Raw genomic sequence first — 26119 nt, 5'->3', positions numbered from 1 at the left:
GTTTTTATTTTTTTTCCAGTTGAAAAAAGTTAAACATCTCGAGGATCTTCACACCTGGGCATATTTTTGGGACATGCAAAGTGTATTCTGCTCCTCAGTCCTTGTGTTTGCACTTCAACCGATCTTCACTTATGGGATCAAATCTTGAGGGAGGACCTTTTGATAATAATGCCTCCCAAGAAGAAGAAGATACATTTGCTTTTGTTGCTGATAGTGTTGTTAAGAGCGGGGAATATCATATGCCTAAGAAAGCAGTTAGAACACTATCTCATTCACTAAGTTCTGATTCAGGACAAGATTCATCTACTGAAAATGCTGAAATTAAACAAACAATTATAGCATCAGTTATGCATGATTCATCTGTTGAAAATGCTGAACATAAACAAGCAATTAAAGCATCAGTAGTGCATGATGCATCTGAGAATGTAGTCTTAAATCCAGAGGCTATTTTAGATGCAGTTGAAGATAGTAGTTTCCTTCAAGAACAAACTAACCCTGCTGGTTGTTGTCTTTTTTCCTTAGACGCCAGTAAAACATCAGATTTGCTTGACAGGAGAACATGCAGTATTGCTGATGAGCAGCACAGAAGAAACTGTAACATGGGAAATAATTCTTGCAATTCTGGAGGTCAAGATTCCAATAATGCAAATCATGGTCATCCTGAGGAATTAAAGAAGAAAGTCATGGGATGCCACTTTGGTTTAACAGACAATTCTCACATAAAAAATGATGAGGAGAATATTCATAAAGAGGCTATTGATGACTGTAATAATAGTGGACCTGAAGAGGGTGAGACTAACTGTAAAGGAAATACAACAATTTTGATGAAGAGTAGTACCACATATTGTTCCAAAGATGCTAACTCGTGTCACAATACTGATGGCATAAAAGACCCAATTTCAAGTAGTAATATGTCTTTGAAATTCCAATTTTCTTGTTCAGGTTCACAGAACAAAGATCTGTCTCAGTGTGCCATGGATGATGGAAATTCTCCAATAATGGTCAAACTATTTTTTGGCAATGATGATGGGAAAAAGGATATTTCTGATGGTAAAGTCAGCAATGAAGATAATGTAAAGAGTCAGCCTCAGTTGGTTTCATCAGAAGGCATTGACAAATGTTTGGGAACTGAAAATGGCGGCAATGGATTCAAGACGCAGGAGGAAGTAAAGTCAAGAGGTTGTAATGAACAATCTGATACATCTAAATCAAAGCGTCAGATGTCTCAGGGGCTTTTACAGCCTGATGTTGAAGGTGAAGATTCAGAAGAAACCGAAGAAGATGTAAGTTCATTTCTGTTTCTTTTCAAGAACTTTTATTAAGGTATGTTTGTGAATCATGAAAAAATTATTATATTTAGCACTGTGATTGACTATAAACAAAGTGCAATAATGCTCAAGGGCTCCACCAATAACGGGAATGTGTGGGAATAAAACTGTCGAATGAACTATTATTTTATCTTGATCAATTTGCTTAGTATTTTACCTAACTTTTCATATAGGGTAACCTGTAAGTGTGATGCTTGTTGAAAAAAGGGATTTATGCTGGTACTTATTTTGATTAGGGTACCAAAAGGAACACAGGCTTCTTTTATTTATTTGGTGCATATGTTTTTAATCTATTAATCAGGCACTTGGGAATTTGTAATTATATTTATTCTTAAAAATGCAAGTGAAAGTAACTTGTTGATGGTGGATTACAAACTTAATTCTCTACGTCCTTGAATTTGTCATTTGTACCTCCTAGATAGAGAGTTTTTTTCCCCTTTTGAGCATTCACTCATGATATCTGATATCTGACCATATATCATGTCATGAAAAAAAAGGCTGATATCAAACATAACTGTTCCCCCATTTCTCTGCTCTCCAAAAAGTTTTGGCACAACAATTTAAATTTTCTTGACTAATAGTTTAATGATGCTATACTTTTATAGTACTCTTTATGCTATACTTTTATGTTTTTGAGTAGGAGTGAGCAAAAATTCAGTTAAACTGAACAAACTGAGCAAACTGACTGAATTTTAAAATTCAGCTCAATTTATTCGGAAATTCATTTTTTCCCTAAAAAAATTGGTTAATTCGGCAATTTCGGTTTTAAAATTTCTTATTCAATTAAACTGAATTGTCCGAATTTTTGAACCAAATCGAATTTTCAGACCCTATTTTTTCAGATCAACACCGAATTTTATAAAAAAATCATTTAAAAAAAAGGTTAATTCGGTTTTCGATAGAATTAATCAACATTTTAGAGATTTGGTTTGTTCGTGTAACTATGTTTAAAAAATTTGGCCGGTTTGGTTTGTTCGAAAAAAAATCGGTTCGGTTATTACAGTCCGGTTTTAACCGAATACTCACCCCTATTTCTGAGTCATGAAAAAGTTATTTTGTTCAGTGCCATGCTTGACTATAAACAAAGTGCATTGTCTCAATGCACAAGGATTCCACTAATAATCGGAGTGTGTGTATATAAAACTTTGATCGAACTATGCTTCTATGTTGATTAAATTTGCTTTGTATTTCACCTAATTTTTCATACGGGTAATCTTGCAAGTGTGTGTTTGTTGAAAAGGATATTTGTTTCTCCTTTCCCTTTTGTGGATTTATTTTGATTAGCATACCAAAGAAAACACAAATTTCTATCATTTAATTGTAAATGTTGAATATATCTTTTACTTTTAACCAGTTTCATTGGAATTTGCAATTATATTGATTCTTAGATATGAACCTGAGAAAAAAAAAGTAATTTGCTGATGGTAGATCCCAAACTTAATTCATAGACATCCAAGGAATATATCACTCATACATCTTAGATATATACACTTTACATGCATATACATTATTTATATTCTGGTTTCATTTGACATGGAAAAAGGATCATGTTTCCATCTTTTCCAAATTTCTAAGTTGTGTCGTCAATTTAAATCTTTCTTGAATAATACGTTAACAATGCTATAACTACATCATTATATATTATGAAAATTTGAAGCTAGAAATAGGTATCAAGCTCTTGAATGGTGATCCATTCATTATTTATGTAAAGCGATGCTCATATCTATGTAGGGCATGCTGTAGGAACTTAGGCAAACATCACTCTAGTGTTGATCTGTTGTTTCTAGATAACAATGATATATGACTAGATACTTTCACGTCATTTTCAATTGTCATGAATGTATTTGAAGTTGCATTCTGTATCTGAAGTATATTGTTGCTAAATAAGGAATTGATTCATAACTAATAGAGGGTAAGGATGTTGGCTACATGATTTACCATGATATGTACCTAGAGTGTTTTAACCGTCTACTGTTGATTTGTTGCCTATTCACATCAAGTTTTCATCTATACATGTTGATATGTTGCCTATTCTAGAATAAATGTTTGGTTGCTTGTATTGATCTTCAATATGCAATATTCCTACCAGTACTTGATCACAAGTCTCACATCCAATGTGGTGTGCACACCTTGTACTCAGACTTTTCTACTATGACTTGAAATGGTCACAAAGTTGCATTTGCAACTTGTAAAATATGATATAGCAATCTTGATTATAGAAGAAAATAACAATTTTTTCTTTATCAATAATTTTCATTTCATAAATTTAAATGAACTACAAAAATGAAGATAGTTTGCAACCAATTGAGATCAGTATATGCAGGTTTGAAGGTACCTCACATAACTATAATACTGTGTTCTATTGGAAGGACGAATGAGACAAAGGATGATACGGGATGTATGGTTTTGCCGATGAAATGATCAATCCATTCATCCATTCTTTCACCTGTTCAGTTGTAATGATGAGTCAAAGAATAGATAACCATTTTGAAAAGACAATGATAATAATAACCTCATCTTTATAACTCCTTTCCTCTTTTAAGTCCCGCTCCATCCAACCAACCTTTCACATTCATATCTAACAATTTATACATATAATTCAACAAGTAATTATAGTTCATCATTTGTAGTTGGATAGTTTTGTAATTATAAAATGGGGTCTTAAGGCCAAGATTAAAAATGATATTAACAAAGTCTGTTATCCGTTAAAACCACACTGGCCCAATTCTGTTTACTTGGATAGCTTTGTAGTTGTATCTTATTTCCATATCTATTATTTTGCAGGTAAAAGTATGTGATATATGTGGAGATGAAGGTCAGGAAGAGTTGCTTGCTATCTGTAGTAGGTGCAGTGATGGAGCTGAGCATATGTAAGTTCCTGGCGTCTGAGTTTTTCTTGGAGATGCTTTTCATATAGATGTTATGTTTAATGGAGATTTTACTTTTAATCAGTTACTGCATGAGAATAATGTTGGCTAAAGTTCCTGAAGGTGAGTGGTTATGTGAAGAATGCCAATTGAAAGAGACTGCAGATAAAGTAACAGGAAAATCTAAAGCACAAATTAGTAGAATAGAATCACCACCTCCTGAGGAAAGTAATCAGAACAATGAATTTAGTATGGAAAATAAGGCAATTGATCCAGACATCAGAAGAGATAATGAAGAACTAGCTAATTTACTTCCGTCTAAAAGGAAGAGAGAGACTATGAAGGTTGATTCTGTTTCTAAGGAGAAAGTCAATGAAGCAGATGGTGCCTCTACTGGTACAAGTATTCCAAGCAAACCTTCCCAGTTCTCACATGAAAATTGCAAAAAAGCTGCTAGTGATATACTAAAACTTTTTCCCACTACATGTGAGAAGTTGGAAGGTATATCCCATCGAGATTCTGATGCACAATCTTTTAATCCTGAGTCATCTAAGATACAAACACCTTATGAACAAATGCATGGTAATTTTGATTTTCTGTATGAAACATTTCTAATACTCTTTCTTTTGCATGCTTATAATTTCCTTTTCTGAATTGTTGCTTTTAGGGACTCTATCAAAATCAATTTCATTTAACAATTCAAAAGTTCCGAAAGTAAAACAGTTGCTGAATAATGTTCCTTGGAAGCAAAATTTTGCTAAGGAATCTAATTTAACCAACAAAAGAAGCAAAGGACCTAGCCGAGGAATCACAAAATCTGCATCATTCAGAACCGAGAGTTGTTGCAAAACATTAAGCAAAACTCATGCACTTAGCACGTCACACCCTGAGATTTCTAGAGGTGTCAAACAAGTGGAAGGTGGGCCCATGCTAGGTAAGAGAAATTCTGATTATCAATTTGCCAGTCCGGCGGTATCTGCTAAGTCCAATTTGAAGATTCAAAGCTGTGATGCCGAACTAAAAAGGATATCTGATTCAAGAAATCTAGCTGGCAGCAAAGGATCAAATGATGCAACTGGTATAGGTGAGTAAAATCTTCTGCTATGATTGCCTTCTTTGTCTACGTTAGATTGTTGTCTATAACTGATTCTTTTGGGGCTCCATTTAGCTAATGAAGGGAAGAAGCAGCCATCAGCAAATCCATCACGAACTTCTGGAGGTACATCTGTAGTTAGATTCTATAAGAATGAAGAACAAAAGCCTTTTCTACCTCCTCCCAAGGTAATTATTCATGGAATTTATTCTTCTTTTCTTAAACAATGAAGCAGTTGAACTTAATCACTACACTTTATCTCAGTTTGCAATGCTTAGGCACAGGGATGATAAAACCAAAGACCAAACCTTTATAAACTCTAAACTGGCAGCTTCAATCCCCAACCGATGCCACAAATGTAATGAAACAGGTCATCCAACACAGTTCTGCCCAGTTGACAAACTTCGCACAACTGCTATGACAGCTCCTTCTGACCAAAGTTTGAGGGCTATGGATAACAGAAGCATTAAGCAGAAAAATGCATTTGAGATCTCGAGTTGGAAATTGGGAACAAAAAGAAAATCACCTGAACAGTATGAGGAAGTTCTTTTGGGTCATGCTGATGTGAATTCTGAAGAAACAACTAAAACTTTTGCTGCAGTTCCTAGAAATATGCCTTCTGTTGAAAGTACAATGGATGTTCAAGACCATAAGAAATCTGTGGTTGTTCCTCGAAGTGAGACAGATCTTGACGTTGCAAATGACCTAGCTGCGATGCCTGTCATACAAAACATGTCTGATCAAGCTTCCATTGAGATTGGTCTAATGAGAGCTTCAGTAATTCCAGAGATAAACTATATCTGGCAGTATGGCATGCTCTTAGTAGAGTTTTATGAATATTTTTAATCATTATTCTTACTGTTGATACAAATTCATGTATACGGTTTCCTTTAATTTTGATTGTTATACCTTATTATGTACAGGGGTGCTTTTGAGGTGTCGACGAGTACCAGGTCTCTGACAGTTTTGGATGGTTTCCAAGCTCACTTGTCATCTTATGTCTCCCCCATTGCACTTGAAGTGGCAGGACAATTACCTTGTAAAGTTCAACTGGAGGAAGTACCACGTTTAAGCTCATGGCCTCTGCAGTTTTGCGAGAACAACCCTAAAGAAGATAGCATTGCTCTCTTTTTCTTTGCTAAAAATATTGACAGGTTTTTGCGTACATTTCAAGTTGCAAGTGTATGTGAAGGCTGAGACAGTATTTGATGTTGCCATGTGCGTCATTTTGTGCAGTTATGAAAATTACTATTGGAAGCTGATGGATAACATACTTAAGAACGATCTAGCTCTCATAGGTGTTGTTGGCCCTGTGGAACTTCTTATATTCCCTTCAAATTTATTACCAGAGAACTCCCAACGTAAGATCAACATTAGGAGATTTTATAGCATTTAGTATGTTCTCTAAAGATTCAACTTAATCTACATGACAAAACGTGGGTTATGTGTTTGTATTCCTGCCGGCAATTTCATAAATAATCTTCTGATTTGGGTGCTATTGTCTGATGCTCCAGGTTGGAACAATTTGTTTTATCTTTGGGGTCTATTTAGAGGAAGACAGGAAAACAGCTTGGGAGATCTGCCTGGTCTGAATGAAAGGTCTCCTGTTAATAGTTTGAACATGAAATCAGCCAGAAAAGATTTATCTATGCAAACTGGTACTGAAGATTGTAGCTCTGTTGAAATATCTGATGACACAAGTCCCAAAGTGACAAGGTCTGATAAATTGCTAAGGGAAAATTCATCCAAATATAGTTCCTGCATTGATCTTCAGGCTATTCCGATATCAGGAAATGAGAATGAGGAGCAGCCTCTTGTCGAGGATATCGTGCACAAGAATGTTCCTGATGATGAAGAGCAAACAAAACAGATTTTATGGTCTCATCCTGCAGCCTGCTCATTTAGAAGCAGGAGCCATGACACTTCTGTCTGCGTTCTTCGTCCAGAATCAAAAATTCAGATAGATATTGAACAAATGGCCTCAGAAATGGAAAAAGATATCCATAGCTCGGTGAGTTCTTTCTTAGCTATTAAACATCTCCCGGTACCTTTCAATATCATATAACTTGGAATCTTTTTGATGATTTCAGTCAATGAAATAGTTGCTGGTTCATTCTGATTTGTCTGTTACTGGACCTAGAGTGCTTGAGGTTTGCTCTAATACATGATATAGGTTGGGAATGATGTGCCTTTTTCTGGTTGATTATCCTTGCTCTTCCTGTATGGACTCTTTGAACCATGGTTTAAAATCTCGATCTGTGCCGAGGTTTCGATCACGGACCGGAATGATACGGTTTCGGTACCATATCATGCGGTGCCGTGCCGATATAGTTTCAGTAGTTTTTAAATATAAAATATATTAATTAAAAATAAAAAATTAATTTAAATATTTTTAAAAATAAAAATTATTTAAAAAAAAATGAGATTTGAACACTTTTATATGATAAACAAATATAAATTTTATTATATATTTTTAAAATTTAAAATGTATATATATATATATATATATATATATATATATGTTAAATTAATGGGATAAATTTATATGGGATAATTGAGATTTATAGTGAGAGTTGATTAAAATTATTAACATAAGTTTTTTCTAAGTTTCCTAGGTTTTAATTCGGACATCCCCTCTGTAGGTCGTCGCACGCCCGAGCACGACTCGTTGGGGTCGCCGTGGTTGTCGACGCGACCCGCTAGAACTTTTTGGAAAGGTTTCTTAATTTGTTAGGAAATCCAATTTTGGAAATATTTCATAATTTGTTAGGAAATTCTAATTTTTGAAAATAATTTCTAATTTGTTAGGAAATCTAATTTTAGAAATTATTTCCTAATATGATTATGAAAAATCAATTTAGGAAATTGTTTCCTAATTTAATTTGAGAATTTTTTAATTTGGAATTATTTCCTAATAAGATATGGAATTAGATTTGTAAATTGTTTCTTAATCTAATTAAAGGATTATGATTTATGAAATCAAATTCTTTAATATATTTATTTTTTAAATTAATTTAAGACCACAATGACATGACTTATATCATAATATATGCCATGACATATGCATGATTAATATGATTAATGCCATGTTATATATATGCCATAATTATGCTACGTAGGAACATGTTGATAGTTTACCTATTTTGCATGTTGTAAATGAGACCAAATAAAAATAAAGAAATCCCTAATTTAATTTTAAAGCTTACACCTTCCATTAATATGGTCTAGGATTAGTGTTTAATGTTAAGCTTGGATTGTTGGACTCTCTCCATGCCTAACTTGAAAATTAGACACATTCAGACCATTAAGATATTATCTCACGATTAATGGGTCGACTTTAATTTGAAGTGTTGATTTGTTAGAATCACTCTAAGATCAATGTGGATAGGGGTGAAGTTGGATGATATATATACGATATATATATGTTAATGAGTTGACAACCCGACGTTTATGCAAATATCAATAAATTGATAGTATAATGTGTGTGTGTTTTGGTTTAGGTGATACCTACATTAGAACTAAGAATGGTTTATCTATAGTGGATATCAACCCACTTGAAGAAAACCTACTGTCTCTCGAATTCAAAGAACTCTTGAATTCGATAAGTGGAAATTTTTTCATGTAAATTATTTGCATTACATAATAAATTTTTATCTCTTTTAAATTTTACTTAATTTTGTATTTTTAGGTTAATAGAATCAAAAAATCATCTTTAAATTTGCGTTCAATTTTGGACACAAACAAATTGACTCGGCCATTTGTTAAGAAAGAACAGAAAGGTTTGATGTTATTTGACACTTCAAAGAAAGGTTCTAAGAAGAGAAAGTCAAAAGCTCAAGCTAAGGGGAAGAAGAAAAAGACCAAAAAAGAAGAATCAACATCAAAGGGGTCGTGTCACCATTGTGGCAAGATGGGACACTGGCGAAGAAACTGCAAGATTTATCTTGAGACCATAAAAAACAAGAAGGCATCCGATGCCCCATCTACTTCAGGTATCTTTGTTATTGAATGTCATACTATATCTTCTAACACTTGGGTATTGGATACTAGGTGTGACTCACATATATGTAATGACATACAGGGGCTAAAGAATAGTAGAAGACCGGAAAGGGAGGGTTCAAATTTACAAGTTGGCAATAGAGCAAAGGTTACAGCTAAAGCCATAGGAACATATTTGTTGAAACTCCCTAATGACCTAATCTTAGAATCGATAATTGATATTATGTTCCTACTTTAATAAAGAACATTATTTCTATTTCTTACTTAAATAGAAAGATTTCTATTTGTCTTTTAATAACCCCTCGACCCCTTGAGCGGCCACACTAGCGGCCCCTGATGGTCCCTTGGGCGGCCACAATGGCGGCTCAACTGGCGACCCCTTATGTCGTCATCCTACGACCCTCGGCCTTGCCGTTACTCACAAGGACTTCCCACCCCTGGACAGTGGATTTTTGCCTTCCCCAGGATTCGAACTCTAGATCTCCAGGTTAAATACTAGAGTTTATGAATCATGGTAGGCTACCAGGATTCATAAACTCTAGTATTTAACCTGGAGATCTAGAGTTCGAATCCTAGGGAAGGCAAAAATCCACTGCCCAGGGGTGGGAAGTCCTTGTGAGTAATGGCACGACCAAAGGGTCGTCGGTCGACAACATGAGAGGTCGCCAAATGGGCCGGCGACATAAGGGCCGCCAGTTGAACCGCCACAAGGGCCGCCCAGGCGGCCAAAGGGCCGGGTCGTTACAATAAAATTGTTGTTATATAATTTTGAATGATATTCTTTATGAAACTCGAACATTGTGCAATTGTATTTATGCGCTAGATATATTTGACGATATACTCAATATTAAAACAAATAGCAAATGTGCTAAACGAGATGATCAGTTAACTTCCTATACATGACATTGTCACCTTGATCATATAAATGAGAAACACATGTCAGAAATTTTACAAGTGTGGGTTCTGGAATAATTGGAATTGGATTCATATGTTCATGCTTAAAAGGCAAGATGACTAAGTTACCTTTTAAGAGAAAAGGTGAACGAGAGAATGATTTATTATTGGCTCTTATACATACCTATGTATGTGGACCCATGTCAAGTCATGCACAAGGAGGTTATAGCTACTTCATCACTTTCATCGATGATTACTTACGATTTGGGTATACGTACCTGTTGAGATACAAATCTGAATAGACATGAAGTAGAGAAAGGCAAAAGTATTAAAATACTTCAATCGAATTGAGGTGGTGACACTTAAGCCAAGAGTTTCAAGATTATCTCAGGGACAATGAGATATTGTCTCAATGGACTCCGCTATACACACTACAACATAATGGTGTGTTAGAGAGGTGAAATCGAACCTTGTTGGACATGGTTAGGTCAATGATAAATCATGCATGTCTTTCCAACTTCTTTTGGAGTCGTGTACTCGAGACAACTATTTACTTACTAAACAGAGTCCCGACTAAGACAGTCTATATTACTCCATTTGAGATATGACTAGTAAGAAACCTTATTTATCTTATTGATTACCCTGAAAAATTAGGGGTTGCCAATTTTATCATCCCTTGGAACAAAAAATATTTGTTTCAAGGCATGCTGTATTTCTAGAGAAAGTTTCTTTTACAAGAAAATAGTGAGAGTGAGATTGAACTAGGGTAGTTCAAGAAACTCCAATAAACATAGAAAAGACGCTTAATCAAGAACCACAACTGATTACTCATAAGGATAAGGTAATAGCTGAACGTGTTGATACATACCAGTTCATAGATCTAGTCAGACACGTCTAATTCCCGAGCTCATAAGTGAATCGAGAGACGTGTTACTTATTGAGGATGAACAGCTTACTAGTTATAAAGAACTTTTGAAAAGTTTAGAAAAGACATATGGTTAAAAGCTATGAGATCTGAAATGAACTGCATGTATGAAGTTTGGAACTTGGTGGGTCCACTCAAGGGTATAATACTTATTGGGTGCAAGTGGATTTTCAAGAAGAAAATCGACATGAATGTTAATTTAATTACTTACAAAGAAAGATTGGTTGTGAAAGTCTATCGTCAAAAACATGGTATTGACTATGACGAAATCTTCTCACTAGTAGCTATACTTAAATTTATTCGGATATGCCTGGCCATAACAGCTCATTACGATTATGAGATATGACAAAAGGATATGAAAACAATTTTCTTTAACAAGAATCTATTCGAGGATGTGTATATGATTCAACCCGAAGGTTTCACATCTGTTAACAAAAATAAGGTATGCAAGCTTTAACGATCCATTTATAGACTGAAGCAAGGAATTAGAATATCTGCTTTGATGAGGTAATCACAACGTTTTGATTTCTCACAAAATCCAGATGAATCATGTGTGTACATAAAAGTTAGTGGGAGTGCAGTCATATTCCTAGTATTATATGTTGATGGCATATTACTTGTAGGAAATGATGTGCTCGTTCTACGGTTAAAGTTTGGTTGTTAAAAATATTCTCCATGAAAGATATGGGAGAAACAACCTCTATCTTTGGGATTAAGATTTATAGAGATAGCTAAAAAAAGTTGTATTCTATATACATCGATATAGTGCTAAAACAGTTTAGCATGGAAGAATCTAAGAAAGGTTTTATTCTCATTAGACATGGGCCTTTCGAAGTCTATGTGCTTGAGCATATAAGACGAGAGGATTCGCATGAGTCAGATCTCATATGCGTCAGCTATAGAATCATATACTAGGTCTGATGTATCATACGTTCTAAATGTCATGAGCATATACTAGATCCAGGCACGAATCATTGGGTGACTATCGAGGCAATCTTTAAGTACTTAAGAAGAACTAATGATTTGTTCTTAATATATGGAAAGGGTGATATGACTATCCGTGGGTATACAGATGCCATTTTCAGATGGACAAGGATGATTTTAAGTTTTAGTTTGGATACGTATTCACCTTAAATGGAGGTGCAATAAGTTGGAAAAATTCAAAGAAAGAAACCGTTGCGGATTCTACCACTGAGATGAAATACATTGTAACTTTTGATGCAGCAAAGGAAGCGATTTTAATTAAGAAGTTCGTCATTAAAGTTAGTGTCGTTCTGAGCATTGTTGAAGCATTACTAGTTTACTCCGATAACAATAGGGTCACTGCTTAGGCTAACGAACCTATGTCTCATCAACGATTTAAACATGTACTTCGCCGTTATCACTTGATCAGGGAGATCATAAGTAGGAATGAAATACAAATTGAGAAAATTTTCATTGAAAGGAACCTAGCTAATCCTTTGACAAAAGTTCTACCACAAAGCAAGTTTGAGAGTCATATAGAAGTCTATGGTATTAGATACCAAAGCGATTGACATTAGGCCAAGTGAGAGTATGCTTTCAGAGGCATCCTAAGGCATTATTTATTTGATAAATAAATTCATTATATTTTTTATGTAGTTAATTGGATCTTAAACTTAGTTAATGAAGTCCGTAATACATAATACGAGAGAAAATGTGATTGGATTACAATTAGTGGATATCTTTTCATGTGTAATTATGTACGTATTGAAATATTCCTTAGTCGATGAATTGATGAGACTAGACATCATTGATTCTGTAAGCCTAGTATATGTTAGACTCCTTGGTTCATCCAAGCAATCGATCTTTATTGGCTAGAAACATTGGGGATATTGAGAGTATATTGGTTAAGGGTAACTACTGTTGGTCCGGGTCGGCCGGCTAGAGAGGGTTGAGTTACTTGAAACACAAAAGCTAAACACCTTCTCGATCTTTCAACTCAGGTAGCAGCAATAGCAAATAAAATAGAAGCAATAAGAAACTAAAGAAAAGAGGCACTAGAATTTACTTGGTTATAATTTGAGTGATTGTTAATCCAAGCCAAATGAAAGTTTTTAAGAATCTCCTTCGGTGAAGGCGGAGAAGCCTCTTACACATGTTAATAGCTCAGACTATTGCTAGGAAATCAATACAAAAGTTGTTACATTTTTCCTAGGTTCAGGGGTCTTTTTATAGCCCATGGAAAAACTTATCCTCAGGCTGAAGGTGTCTTTCATAGGGCTGGAAGGCACCACCAGCGAGACGCTCGTGGATAAGACTTTATCCACGGCCAACGACTCGTTTCAGCCTGGTCGAAGGTGCCTTCTATAGCCTTGGAAGGCGTCTTCGCATTGTTCATTGAAGGCGCATTCCACAGAAGGAGTGGAGGCGTCTTTAATAGCCTTTGAAGGCGCCTCCAGCAGCACTTGCAGCTCCATTTAGCTCCTTTGCTGCTGCAATGTCCTAGGTGAATTCGGCCACCGGAATAAGGCTCACCCGAATCCAATTTTCGGCCTTCTGCTCGAGCAGACTTCCGTTCCAATTTCTCATCCCTCGAGCATTGCGCACGTCCTTCTCGTCCACCGGTGTATTCTTCCACAGCATCTCGTCCTTCGGACACACTGAGCCAGTCGGGAGAGGCTCGGTTCTCTCCCGTGTCATCCTTCTCGCTAGCCGCGTCTTCCGCTCAACTTCCTGTGCTCTAAGCTCCTGCACACTTAGACACAGGGATCATAATATAACAGGACCTAACCTAACTTGGTTGATCACAACAAAAACAACCTTGGGGTTATAACAATCTCCCCTTTTTTTGATGTGAGCAATCCAAGTTTAAGTTAGGGTAAACCAACCATTAAGTAGAGATAATAAAATTGCAATATCAAGTAAAGATAATAAAATTGCAATTATGCAGTAAAGTGCAAAAAGATTTTCAAATTTAAATTTGAATATTTAAAATTTAAAATTTGAATTGAACCTCAAATTTATAATTTGAATTGAACCTCCCCCTAGACTTAATCTTCCCTTATCTCCCTTTGATTACATAAAAAAATGGGGTAAAAAAAATCTAAGGGTAAAGAAAAAATGAAGTTTTAACAAAAAGGCTTAATTTTCTCAAGTGAAGCTTGCAAGTAAAAAGAAATTTCTAAGTGAAATTTGCAAGTCAAGTTAAACTTGTTCTTCCCTATTCCCCCTTTTGATCACAAACAAAAAAAATTCTAACTGAAAAATTAATTTGATGCATTTCTAAATACTTTAAAAGTTTTTAGAAAGAAAAATTTCTTAGTTAGCAGGGATAAGTTTTGCAAAAAAAAAAATTGAGATTTTTCTATAGATGAATATTGAATTCTTCTTTCAAAAAAATTGGGATCAAATTAATTTCAAACAATAATTGAGCTCGGAAGGAATTTTGTATTTTTTTTTAAAAAAAATCAATTAAAAAAACATGATGTTTGGAATCCAAAATAGATTCCCATCTACCGGATTAACAAAGAAATTTAAGTATTTGCCAATTCTCTAATTTTCTCATTGTGATATTTAAATTTTCATTTTAGTCTATAATAATTTCTAAAGTTCGAAGTAGATAATTTTGGACATGCAGAAATTTTTAAAGTTGGTATGTGTTCTTTTAACATTTCATTTTTTGTTTTTAATTTGTCGAAATCCTCTAATCGACAAGTTATTGCTTGAGTTCCTTTTAACTCATTATTCTCTGTTACTAATTTTCTATATTCTGTTTTTGATTTATAAGAATCTTTCGACAATATTTTGATTGATTTAAACAATTGGTTAGAAGGTAGATATCGTACCTGATTTACCTTGTTGACTTCTGATGCTCCCCCTGTAGAGCTGTTTTCCTCCGATGTTGTTCCCCCTTCGTTAATGCTCTCAATGCTCATTTCTGAAGAACTTTCTTTATCTTCTGGTAGGTGCTCGGCTATGAGAGCTTGTTTTGGCAATTTTCTCGTCTTCTATTTCTGATAATGACTCGGAGTTCATTGAGAAGTTGGATTCAGCTACTTTTGGTTCTTCATAGAGTTTTAAGAACTTTTCTCAAAGTTCATTTGCATTCTCGTAATTGTCGATTCTATCGACATTCTGGGTAGGTAGAACAGGTAGAACACTCAGAAGATGGAACTCAGCTTTACTGTTAGCCATGAAGTTGTTGCTTTGCTTTTCAGTCCATCAGTGCTTCTCAATTTCTTTTCCTTCTTTGCTTTTTGGCATATCAAAACCATACTTAATTGTTAGAGTAATATTAAAATCAATTTTAAAATAAACCTCCATTCGACGTATCCAAAAAAGTGAACTCCCCCTCGAATACTGGTGGGTAGATGCTAACTCCGACCATCATTTTTGTTTCGATCGGCGGTTAGTCCTCCTGAAGCTGTTAGACTCTGATACCACTTGTTGGTCCGGGTCGGCCGGCCGGCTGGAGAGGGTTGAGTTGCCTGAAACACAAAAGCTAAACACCTTCTCGATCTTTCAACTCAGGTTAGCAGCAATAGCAAATAAAATAGAACCAATAGGAAACTAATGAAAAGCGGCACCAAAATTTAGTTGGTTACGACCTGGGTGGTTGTTAATCCAAGCCAAATGAAAGCTTTTAAGAATCTCCTTCGGTGAAGGCGGAGAAGCCTCTTACACTTGTTAACAGCTCAGACTATTTCTAGGAAATTAATACCAAAGTTGTTACATCTTTCCTAGGTCCATGAGTCTTTTTATAACCCCTGGAAAAACTTATCCTCAGGCTGAAGGTGTCTTTCATAGGGCTGGAAGGCACCTCCAGCGAGGCGCTCGTGGATAAAACTTTATCCACAGCCAACGACTCATTTCAGCATGGTCGAAGGCGCTTTCCATGGCCTTGGAAGGCGCCTTCGCACTGTTCATCGAAGGCGCCTTCCACAGAAGGCGTGAAGGCGCCTTCAACAGCCTTTAAAGGCGCCTCTTGCAGCACTTGCAGCTTCATTTCGCTCCTTTGCTGCTGTGATCTCCTAGGTGAATTCGGCCATCGGAATAGGGCTCACCTGAACTCAGTTTCCGACCTCTCCTGAAGTAGGCTTTCGCTCCGGCTTCTCGTCCCTCGAACGTCGTGCACGTCCTTCTCATCCATCGGTGTACTCTTTCGCAATATCTCGTCCTTCGGACATACTGAACCCGTTGGCTCTCTCTCGTGCCGTCCTTCTCACTAGCCGCGTCTTCCGCTCAACTTTCTGTGCTCCTAAGCTCCTGCACACTTAGACACAGGGATCAGAACATAACTAGACTTAACCTAACTTGGTTGATCACACCAAAAACAACCTTGGGGTTCCAACAACTAGTTCATCGAATATGACGTGCTATAAGACTTCATGTAGTTCTATACATGTTAATGAGATCTCATTGCAGCTCGAGTACAAGATTTCATTTACTTGAGGGTATTCAAGTCATCTTGATTATGGAGATTTATGCTTTGATATCTTAAGCAAGCATCTTCTTGGAAGTATGACCTTTGGATGATTGGGTATAAGTCAAGATGCCCGAAAATGTTTGAATAACCTATAGAAGATTCACCACTTCTTAGATAAGGAGATACATACCCTATGACCATTTGTTAGAATTATTACTCGTAAGTCTTTGGCAAGAGGATGGTCTTCTTGGACAAGTGTTTGAGTAATTCAAATTCATAGGACAAGGAGCTACAACTTGAGCTAGGTGTGATGTAGTCAGCCTAATGGGGAATGACATATTGATCATGTCCTTAACCGAACGGGTATAAGATGAGTGAAAGGAACAGATGCAACTGCTGAAGGGTTTAGAAGTGATTCTGGAATCAATTGTGATTTTCGGTCAATTGGGGGTCATGACTCATGATCTATTCGTAATTAATGGTCAATTATGAATGACTAAAATAACTGAGAACATATAATGTTACATACACTACGTGTTTATTCAAAAGACAAATAAATTTGAGAATTGGATTCTCAGATTGAGAGAGATTTGAGTCTAATTGGACCAGACGAAGGGCAAATATGATAGATATTTTGTCAGAACGAAAGCGTGGATGTGCCACGTCTTTTGAAGACGAATTGGACCCTCTTTGGTTTAATTATGAACCAAATTGGTTCGGTTATTAAACCAAGGTGGTTTAGTTTTGAGCCAACATGGTTTGGTCTTGATCCAAACTTAAGGTTAATGGTTTGAATTTTGGAAGAGTGGATATGAGTTTGAATTCACTATTCAAACTCATTAGGAGATCTATAAATAGATGTGGTTAGAAGAGAAAAATAACAATTTGGATTAAACTTAAAGGATTAGGTTTTGATCCCCCTCTTCTCTCCCTCTCTTCCTTGTTCTGCCCACCACCAAGGAGGAAAGTTCTCTTTTGCGCCACCGGTGAACCTGCTGTCGCCCACCTCCTTGGCCACTGCCCCTGCCACCGGTGCACCTGCCGTCACCGGCAGTCCTTCGGCCAATCACCGAACAGCAGCACCCTGCTGCTGTTCTGCTGCAGCCGCCCATCAAGGGTTCTGCCGCCGCCGTCCAGCACCGCTGGAGACCTGTCCTCTGGCCACTCCCTCCACCGGCCAGCCACCAACCTCCGGAGTACTGCAGCCGCCGGTCACAACCGGCAGCAGCCTTCTACGGCACCAGATAGCAACTCCACAGCCGCTGTTCCAGCCGCCGGCAGCCCCTTCCGCTGCCCTTGGCCACTGTTCAGCGAGCAACCATTGCTGCCAGAACTTCGACGTCACTAGGCCTGCTGCTCCTTGCCAGCAGCGAGCTTTCTGACCTCTGAACTTCGTATCATCAAGATACCGAATCAAACCGTGGGTCCTCTCTCGGATCGCTTTGTCTCCCTCCTTCGACGAGTATCGAACGGAGACACGACACGTGACTTAGTGAAGTCGTCTCGCGGAGATCTCGGTGTGGATACAAGTAGAGGCAATCTTTCAAAAGGTTGCTAGTTGATGCCGTTTCCGCTTCACGTCATCCTACATGTATAATTTATTTATGCAATTTAATTCTATGATTATGTCAACACGTGTGTGTGATCTTGTATGTGTGTGATGTGCGTGCTGTAATAATTATGATTCCGCTACTTGTGCGAAACAAAATTTTAAAACGTGCATAGAGATACCCAATACTAATTACCTTAGTATAAATCCAATGAGATCTTCAATTTCTAAAAAAATAAAATTCTAGTGATTTTCGCACACTATCTCCCTTTATCGTGTACTCTATAAATATTTGCTAGCTAATGAGACAAACTTGGTTTATATATATATGTATATATATATTGTAAATATTTGCTTGATGATACTTCTGTTGCCTGATTCCATGATCAATTTCCTAGAAGGGAAAATAATGTCAGATTAATTTCCTAGATTTAAAATATTACAAGTATTTTCCTGATTTATTATCGAATAAGCAAGTCTTTCCTATTAAATTGGAGAATTGTGATAATACTATGTTTCTAGTATGGCAGACCCAATCAAAGATTTTGGTGACAGAGCTCTATACTGATTCACAGTCTTCAAGATATATATGATTGTAGTTGAAGTCATGAACTGGATGGTTTCCAAAATGAACCCATGACTGATTCGACAGTTTGAGGCAGCAAATAGGAGCATGTTCCTGCGATCTTAACTACATAGGAAAGAGTGGTAACAGTTCGGATATGCCTGTCAAATATAATGATTTCTTATTCGTGAATGAGGAAAAAGTATTGCTGATCTGCCCTTTTCAAGCTTCTTCCTCGTCTTGAGTTGGCATCTGCTGGTACTAGAATAACTATGGGATTTTATGGATACAAGGAATCAATGACTTTTTGTGTGTGTGTATATATATATATCTCTATTTCATGATGCTATTTTCAGTCATTGAAATATATATATATATATATATATATATATATATATATATATAATCTCTATTTCATGATGCTATTTTCAGTCATCTTTCAATGGTTTGATCTTCCTGCTAATAATTACCCAAGCTTATTAATACCCCAATGTATTTTTTTGTTAAAAGGACAGACATAAGATGCAGTTTACTCTGTTTCACTGATGTTCAAATCACCATCCATAGCCTCCTTTGCGTACGCTTAATGTTAAATTGTCGACATTCTTTGAAAAGAAATTGCATGCTAAAGTAACTATATATCCAGTTTTATCATGTCTATCTGTTGGTTTGTGTTCTCATAGTTAACATTTCATATGGTAGGACAAATTCACTAGTGATTCAGATTGCAGAAAAGATACTGAACACCACCTTGTTCATGCTTGCGGTACAGGGGTCCGTAGTTGTGAAGAATCCCCTAATGCAGTTTCATTAAGCTTTGGGCAAGGTCAGCCTGCTCTTGTACTTGACTTGAATCTTGTGATTCATTATAATCACTTCCATCTTACCTTCCGTTGTTTTGATCAGGGAATGATAGAAATGACCTAATAGCAGACCATCCTAGCTGGAAATCGAAGCCTAATTTGGAATGTGCACATCCCAGCTCGTTGGAAACTGCAACAAAATTTTCCAACCATTCGTTGCAAGCCACTGGTGATGCAACGTTGTGTGCTGATGATTCAAGCTGCAAATCTGAGTGATGAAAAAAAAACACAAAAGGATGAGTCCTGAAAAGGGTAGGGATAACGCTTGTAGATTTACAGAAGAAACTTCATGCACATGTTTGAAAATACATCGTGTCCATCTAGCTCAATGGATAATAGTCTGTTGTCTGAGGCACAGTCAGAGAGCTCAAAAAAAGCTGAAACAAACATCTCTGTCAATATAGGATCTACAAGTACAAAGACATAATTTAGTATATGTAGTATCATCAGATGATGATGATGTACTTGAATCTAATACCCCTGATCTTAATCTAGCTTTGGGAGAGGAGCAATTGAGATATGTTTCCTTCTAAAGAAGAGGATTGAACGGAAACACCAGCATCCCTTTCTCTCTCACTAACTTTTGCTGTATCTGACAAGGTTCCTAAACCAAATTCAGAAACTGAGCCGGTTTTGCTTGATAAGCCTTGTAATGCCACCTCTCTTTGAGGCTATAAAAAGCACATAAGCTTTAATTCTGAGCATATAGAGCCTGTAATCGCCATCAGTAATTGTGGCTAGAATACAGTTTCTTCCTCAGAAAGAAGATAACAGGCCATTCTAAGGCCCTTGACCAACTACTCGCATTATCTGTAAGTTATCTTGGTTGCCCTTCTGTTTATTCTCACTCCATTTTGCAAAAGAAATTATTTAACTGTGTGCTAGTGCATTTTAGGTTAAATTCTCAATGAGTTACTGCAAATATCATAATGGAAATATCTTGTTCTGATTGCTTGTAGATTTGGTTTCAAGTTCATACTTGCACATTGAAATTCACAAGTCTAAGTTTAGAGGAGGAGATCCATGTGGTATCGTAGGATTTTTTTTTTTTTTTTGAATGTGTTGTACATTGATCGTACAATTTTATGTTCTTGTAGAATTTCCCCCATAATAAAATTTGTTTTTTCTTTCGTTAACAGTTTTGTGCGTAGTTGATTGAATGGAATTTGCAGATATGGATCAAGTTTGCATATTTGGTCGCCATTGGAATGTGCTGGTGCTTTCTTTCTTCTAGTTATATTTGTGTTCCCTATTATTTATATATTTTTAAAATAATATTTCTATATCAACTTTCTGGATTTGTGATTTATTAAAATTATATTTCTATATCTACTTTAATGTGCGATTTCTTACGAAACCATATTTAAGAAATACATATTTTACTCAATTTAATCCTTCAAAATATACACACAAATTGAGCTTGAAGGATCGGATGAGTTGAATCAATTGGATGATCCAATGAGTTGGTCTGGGTAAGTGGGCTAAGTGAGTTAGATAGGCTAGGTGAGTGGTGCTTTGGAGGAAGCCATGAATTGGTCACACAGTTAGGATTGCTCGATGTAATCGAGCTAGTTGCATAGGCTTGGTGGATCAATTAGATAATAGGGGCATGCAAATTGCTTTGGTGGTCAAATGGTTGGTATAGTTCTGATGGGCTAGATTGTGCAGTAGATTTTTTTTTTATAATCTAAATATATAGTTGTTACGATCCAATTAATTTTAGAAACGATCAATTCAGTCCCATAGAAATTTTTACCATCCATCAAATCAATCAGGAAATATAGATGAGTCATGAAAAATGACCAAACGGTTAACTCGAGTCTATTCCACCCCAGGGCAGGGTAGCAGAATTTTGCTTGTGGGATTGTTGGTTGTGTTGAATCAATTAAATAGTTAGATAGATTATTTAAATTAGATGGGGCAACTTGGCTAGACAATTTAGAAGCGCTAAGTAAGTCAAATAAAGTTAATTGAGTTATATAGATTAATTGAATCTGCAAATCTAATAAGGAGAGTCGAGATAAGGACAGTAAATCAAGCAATAAGTTTGGTCGAACTCATTGATTGAACAACTCAAATGAATATGTCAACCCAACTGAGTCGACCTACGTAGAGAGTCGAGTGACGCAGGTCAAGTGAGTCAAATTGATTTAAGAAACCAAGTTTGTCAAACAAATCATACAGTTCGAATGCTAAGGGTGTTGAATAAGTATGTTGCATCAGTTGAGCTAATTGAGCAAAAAGGATGAGCAGGCGGGCTGAACAACAAGCTTTAACAATGTGAGAAAGCAAACTAAGAACAGATGGGGGTGTAAAAATAAATCTGATCCATCAATTCAATACGAATTGATTCAAAAAATATCAAATTTGGATTAGAGGTTTTTGGATTCAGTCAGATTGAAATAGAGAAAAATAAATAAAGTTATATATACACCATGCATATTTAAAAAAATCTATTTGATTTTTTTTACTTAATGTTATAATCTAACTCTTAAATACTAAACAAAAAATCTAATTGACTTAATCTCAAAGCTAAAAAAAATACTGTATACCAGAGGCGCCTCGATTGATTCCAAGTGCCTCAGTAACGAAAAAAAATATTGATTTAACAATTGAGGCATCTGGATTGATTCTAGGCACCTTAATTGTACACAGGTGTGCAGGATAATATATATATATATATATATATATATACATACACACACACAAATGATATGCTGCCTGGCGCTTCATGCGCAACCGTGAGCGATGCACATATGTAGCGTTGCCACATTGATTTCTTTGTAAAAAAAATATTTCTTTTTATTTTCTCTCCCCTTCCGCCTATTTTTCAAAGTGGTGGCGAAGGAATTTTTCCAAATTTAAAATTTTCTCTCTCTCGCCTCTTCCTTCGCCGTCGTGTTTCGTCGCAGCGAGCTCCTTCCGAGCAAGAAAAGCAAAAGGGTTGCAAGCTAAGCACAACTTATAGCCACATGCATGCTCTTGGGCTGGCTGGAAGTTCCCCAAATTACCACCGAACACATAGCTAATGCTGGTTTGCTTAGCATGCCTCTCTATTCTCGATCGTAACTCTTTCCACTCTATTACTTATTTTTCAGCTCTGATATATCCTACAACGCACAAACCCTAGCTGCTTTCTTATCAGTTTTTGCTTATATAATTTGCAGGGAACTTGCTAAACATCAATTCTCACATTTCATAACCAATGATAATTCATTTCATTTTAAGTTATAATTCCCGACCGTGATTCTAATATATATTAGAAGGATTTATACTACAATGTACAAGGTCGATGTCTGCTACAATGCCTGTAGCCACTTGAACAGTTAGCTGCTACACATTGTAACAGCTAGTTGGACGATTAGCTGTTACATGTTGTAGCAGCAAAATGTCCAAGTAACTGTTACAACGTGTAGCAGCTACTTGGTAAGTCGTTTTATTTTAAGTTATAATTCCCTCTATCCTAATTATATTGTTTATAGGTGATTCTAAATGATCTATTTAATTAATATAGGGGAAAAACATATGTTGTCTTTATTGGACATACACAAGTTAATTGTTTTAAGAGCGTTATACACCAGTCATTCGAAAGTAAACATGATCAATAAGAGCTTTTGAAGCCTACAACATACTATCTTACGATATTAAAAATCTTCATTTTTAATAAAATATATATTTTTAGTTATATAATTTGTAACAAACTTGCCAATTTGGGGAGATTCAATTTCTCACATTTCATTCGATGGTAAGTCATTTCAATTTAAGTCGTAATTTCTTCTAATCCTAATATATTATTAGGATTTATACTACAACATAAAATTCTTGCACTAATTGCTACAACGTGTAGCAGCTACTTTGACAGCTAGTTGCTACACGTTATAATAACTACTTTAATAGGTAGCTATTACACGTTGTAGCAGCTACTTCGACAGCTAGCTGCTACAACGTTGTAGTAGCTATTTAGAATGTTAGTTGCTATTTCGATGAGTAGCTGCTACAATGTTGTAGTAGCTACTTCGATGGTTAGCGGCTACAATGTTGTAGCAACTACTTCGACACTTCAAACAACCTTTTTTTACTATTTTTTTGTTATATAGTTTGTAAGAAACTTGCCAAACATCATTTCTCACAAACCATTCGATGGTAAATCTTTTCAATTTAAGTTGTAATTCCCTCTAATCCTAATATATATTCATGCACGGTCGGAGAAAGCAAAAATCTATTATGCAATTATTGTTTTACCCTCATCGGCTAAAGTTTTAACCCCTAAACTGGGCGTGCGATAAATATTTTAAAATATTTTCATTGAAAGTAGATTGGTGCCCCATGGTGTCTTCGTCAATCAACTTTACCGTGACGACTTGTTTCTCCTTCAAAGCTTGGCCTCCATCGTAAGTATTTTGTTAGACTTTAATGTTTTGATTCTTCTCCTCTTGTTTAGGGGTTTGATTTTTTAGGGTTTTGATTATTCTCCTAGCTACTACAATGATGTTTAATGATTATAGGTCATTGAATTGAAGATTTACTTTCGGAGAATTGAGGTTTTGAAAAAAGGTTGTAACATTGCAGCGGCTACTCGACAATAGCTACTACAATATAGTTATACCCTGCAGTCCTTATTGGCTTCTCATTATTATAGCAGTTACTTTACCGTAACTACTACAATGTGATTAGCCATGTTATAGCAGCTACTAATCACATTGTAGTAGCTAGGAGAAATTATAGACATTGTAATGTATCATATTATGGTTAAAAAATAACAGTGTAATGTATCATATTATGATTGAAAACTAACAACATTGTAATGAAGCCAAATGATTATCACTAAGATCAGATGTATTTATTTGCAGAATTAAATGGCGAGCCAGAGAACTTTTGCTTCCCGTGCATATCGTAAGAAAGTACATTGGAAAAGTAATTATCCTTACTTCAAGACTTTTTAATCATCACTATACATAAACAACCGGCAGATGGAGTTGATAAATGGAAGCCTATTTGTTTGCGTCGTAGCCATGCCTAAAATTATACATATCCAAAGCCTTATAAAAATATGTTTGACAATTGGGGCGTTGAAACCAAATGTTTCATCTTTCATAATAAGGAGATTAACTTCGCAAGGAAAGATGTTTTACTGATTTTAGGACTCCCAGACCAAGGCGATGAAGTAAATTTACAGCAACATGTAGCCGCCACCCCCACTATATCTTCTGTTAGAGTGTATACTAAAAGTCTTGTTTTTTGTAAACATTTATTTTGAAATAAGAATCATATTGGTCAAATATCTACATTTATGCTAAGTGTAGTTGTCCATTTAATTTATATTGTAGATAACATGGTGTGAGGAGACACACAGAAGTTCATGTTATCAGTTCCTTATAAATTATAAATAGTAGCTCACAACCAAGATGGAATGAGACAAACCATTGGAGTGGTTGTAGTGTAATTTGGTATTAGTTTATCTTGACTATAAAATTACACTAGTACACTATGAGTGTATTGAGCAGGACCATTTGAGGTAGTTTCTTTTTATACTGACTATATAAAAGAACAAAACCTCTGTTATTATGGAAGTGTGTACTCTTAATCATAATATAATAACAAGCACGTATACTTAATATTTATTTCTTTAATTAATCAAAGGGTGCGATTTAGTTCGTTAAATCAATATGCCCGATAAGTTGGAAAATGATATTATTTATATGGTGTGTTGTTGATTATAGAATGAAACTGTGACCTAGTAATCTAGGTTGATAATATCCCCATGAGGAGTTCATAAGGATTGTCATGTAAATTCTGCAGGTGGACTTAGTCCGACATGACAATAAGGTTGAGTGGTAGTACTCTTGGAGCAAGATATTAATTAAGTGAGTTGTCAGTAACTCATTTAATTAGTGGATGATATGGGTTAGGTTCAGTAGGTCCCCGGTGAAAAGGGAAAAGGAGATAGCAGAATTAAGCAAGCATGAATGTCAGCCATTATCAGCCGGGATAATATGCCTAAGGAAACATAGGGCAATATCGATCGGGATAATATGCCTAAGGAAATATAGGGCAATATCGGCCAAGATAATATGCTTAAGGAAATATAGGGCAATATCGACTGGGATAATACGCGCAAGGAAATACAGGCAAATATCGGTCGGGATAATATGCTTAAGAAAATATAGGCCAATATCGACCGGATAATATGCTTAAGGAAATACAGGTCAATATCGACTGGGATAATATGCTTAAGGAAATATAGGCCAATATCGACCGGGATATATGTTTGAGATAGATAAGCCAAGATTGTCTGAATTAACGCATCTGGATATAAATTAGTGTCGGTCGGGTATATATGATCGTTCGGGTATGTAAAGGTACAAGGTCTTACAGGGTATATAGTATATCATCGAATGATTAATACATATGTTGAACGATAGTAATAACTTGCCTGGATGTAACTTAGGTTCAAGTCTGTCCTAGACAGAGCATAATATAATATCGGGTTGTCTATAATTTAGTAAAGACAGGTCGATAAATATACCTTGATATAACATGCAAGACAGGGCGAGAACAAATATTTTAAGAATATTTGTAAATAGCCTAATGAAGATATCTATAGTATGTGATTTGCTAAATTGGTAGGAAGAATGTTTTTAGACTCTTCT

At 35.8% G+C, this 26119-nt stretch overlaps 1 protein-coding gene across 9 annotated transcripts; it reads left to right on the top strand.

Annotated features, from left to right (window-relative positions):
- Positions 1-20605, top strand: LOC122037769. Of its 9 annotated transcripts, none has more exons than XR_006127743.1 (12): positions 1-1283; positions 4113-4198; positions 4281-4777; positions 4863-5279; positions 5364-5476; positions 5553-6094; positions 6212-6442; positions 6525-6649; positions 6803-7299; positions 19309-19432; positions 19513-20281; positions 20429-20605. XR_006127743.1 is itself a non-coding variant. In XM_042597213.1 (11 exons), exons 1-11 carry the CDS (start codon positions 132-134, stop codon positions 19683-19685), a joined length of 3957 nt encoding a protein of 1318 aa, XP_042453147.1. In that variant the 5' UTR covers positions 1-131; the 3' UTR covers positions 19686-20343. The 9 variants fall into 9 exon arrangements, 4 of the variants coding, with proteins under 4 accessions (XP_042453147.1, XP_042453148.1, XP_042453149.1 ...); XR_006127744.1 differs by having other exon boundaries at positions 20365-20605; XR_006127742.1 differs by lacking the exon at positions 20429-20605 and adding an exon at positions 8977-9280 and having other exon boundaries at positions 19513-19538.
- The last annotated feature ends 5514 nt before the right edge of the window (positions 20606-26119 follow it).

Source organism: Zingiber officinale, unplaced genomic scaffold, assembly GCF_018446385.1.
Source record: "Zingiber officinale cultivar Zhangliang unplaced genomic scaffold, Zo_v1.1 ctg79, whole genome shotgun sequence".
NCBI lineage: Eukaryota > Viridiplantae > Streptophyta > Magnoliopsida > Zingiberales > Zingiberaceae > Zingiber > Zingiber officinale.
Note: the sequence above shows the minus strand (reverse complement) of the source record. Positions and strands in the feature narration are given on the sequence as shown.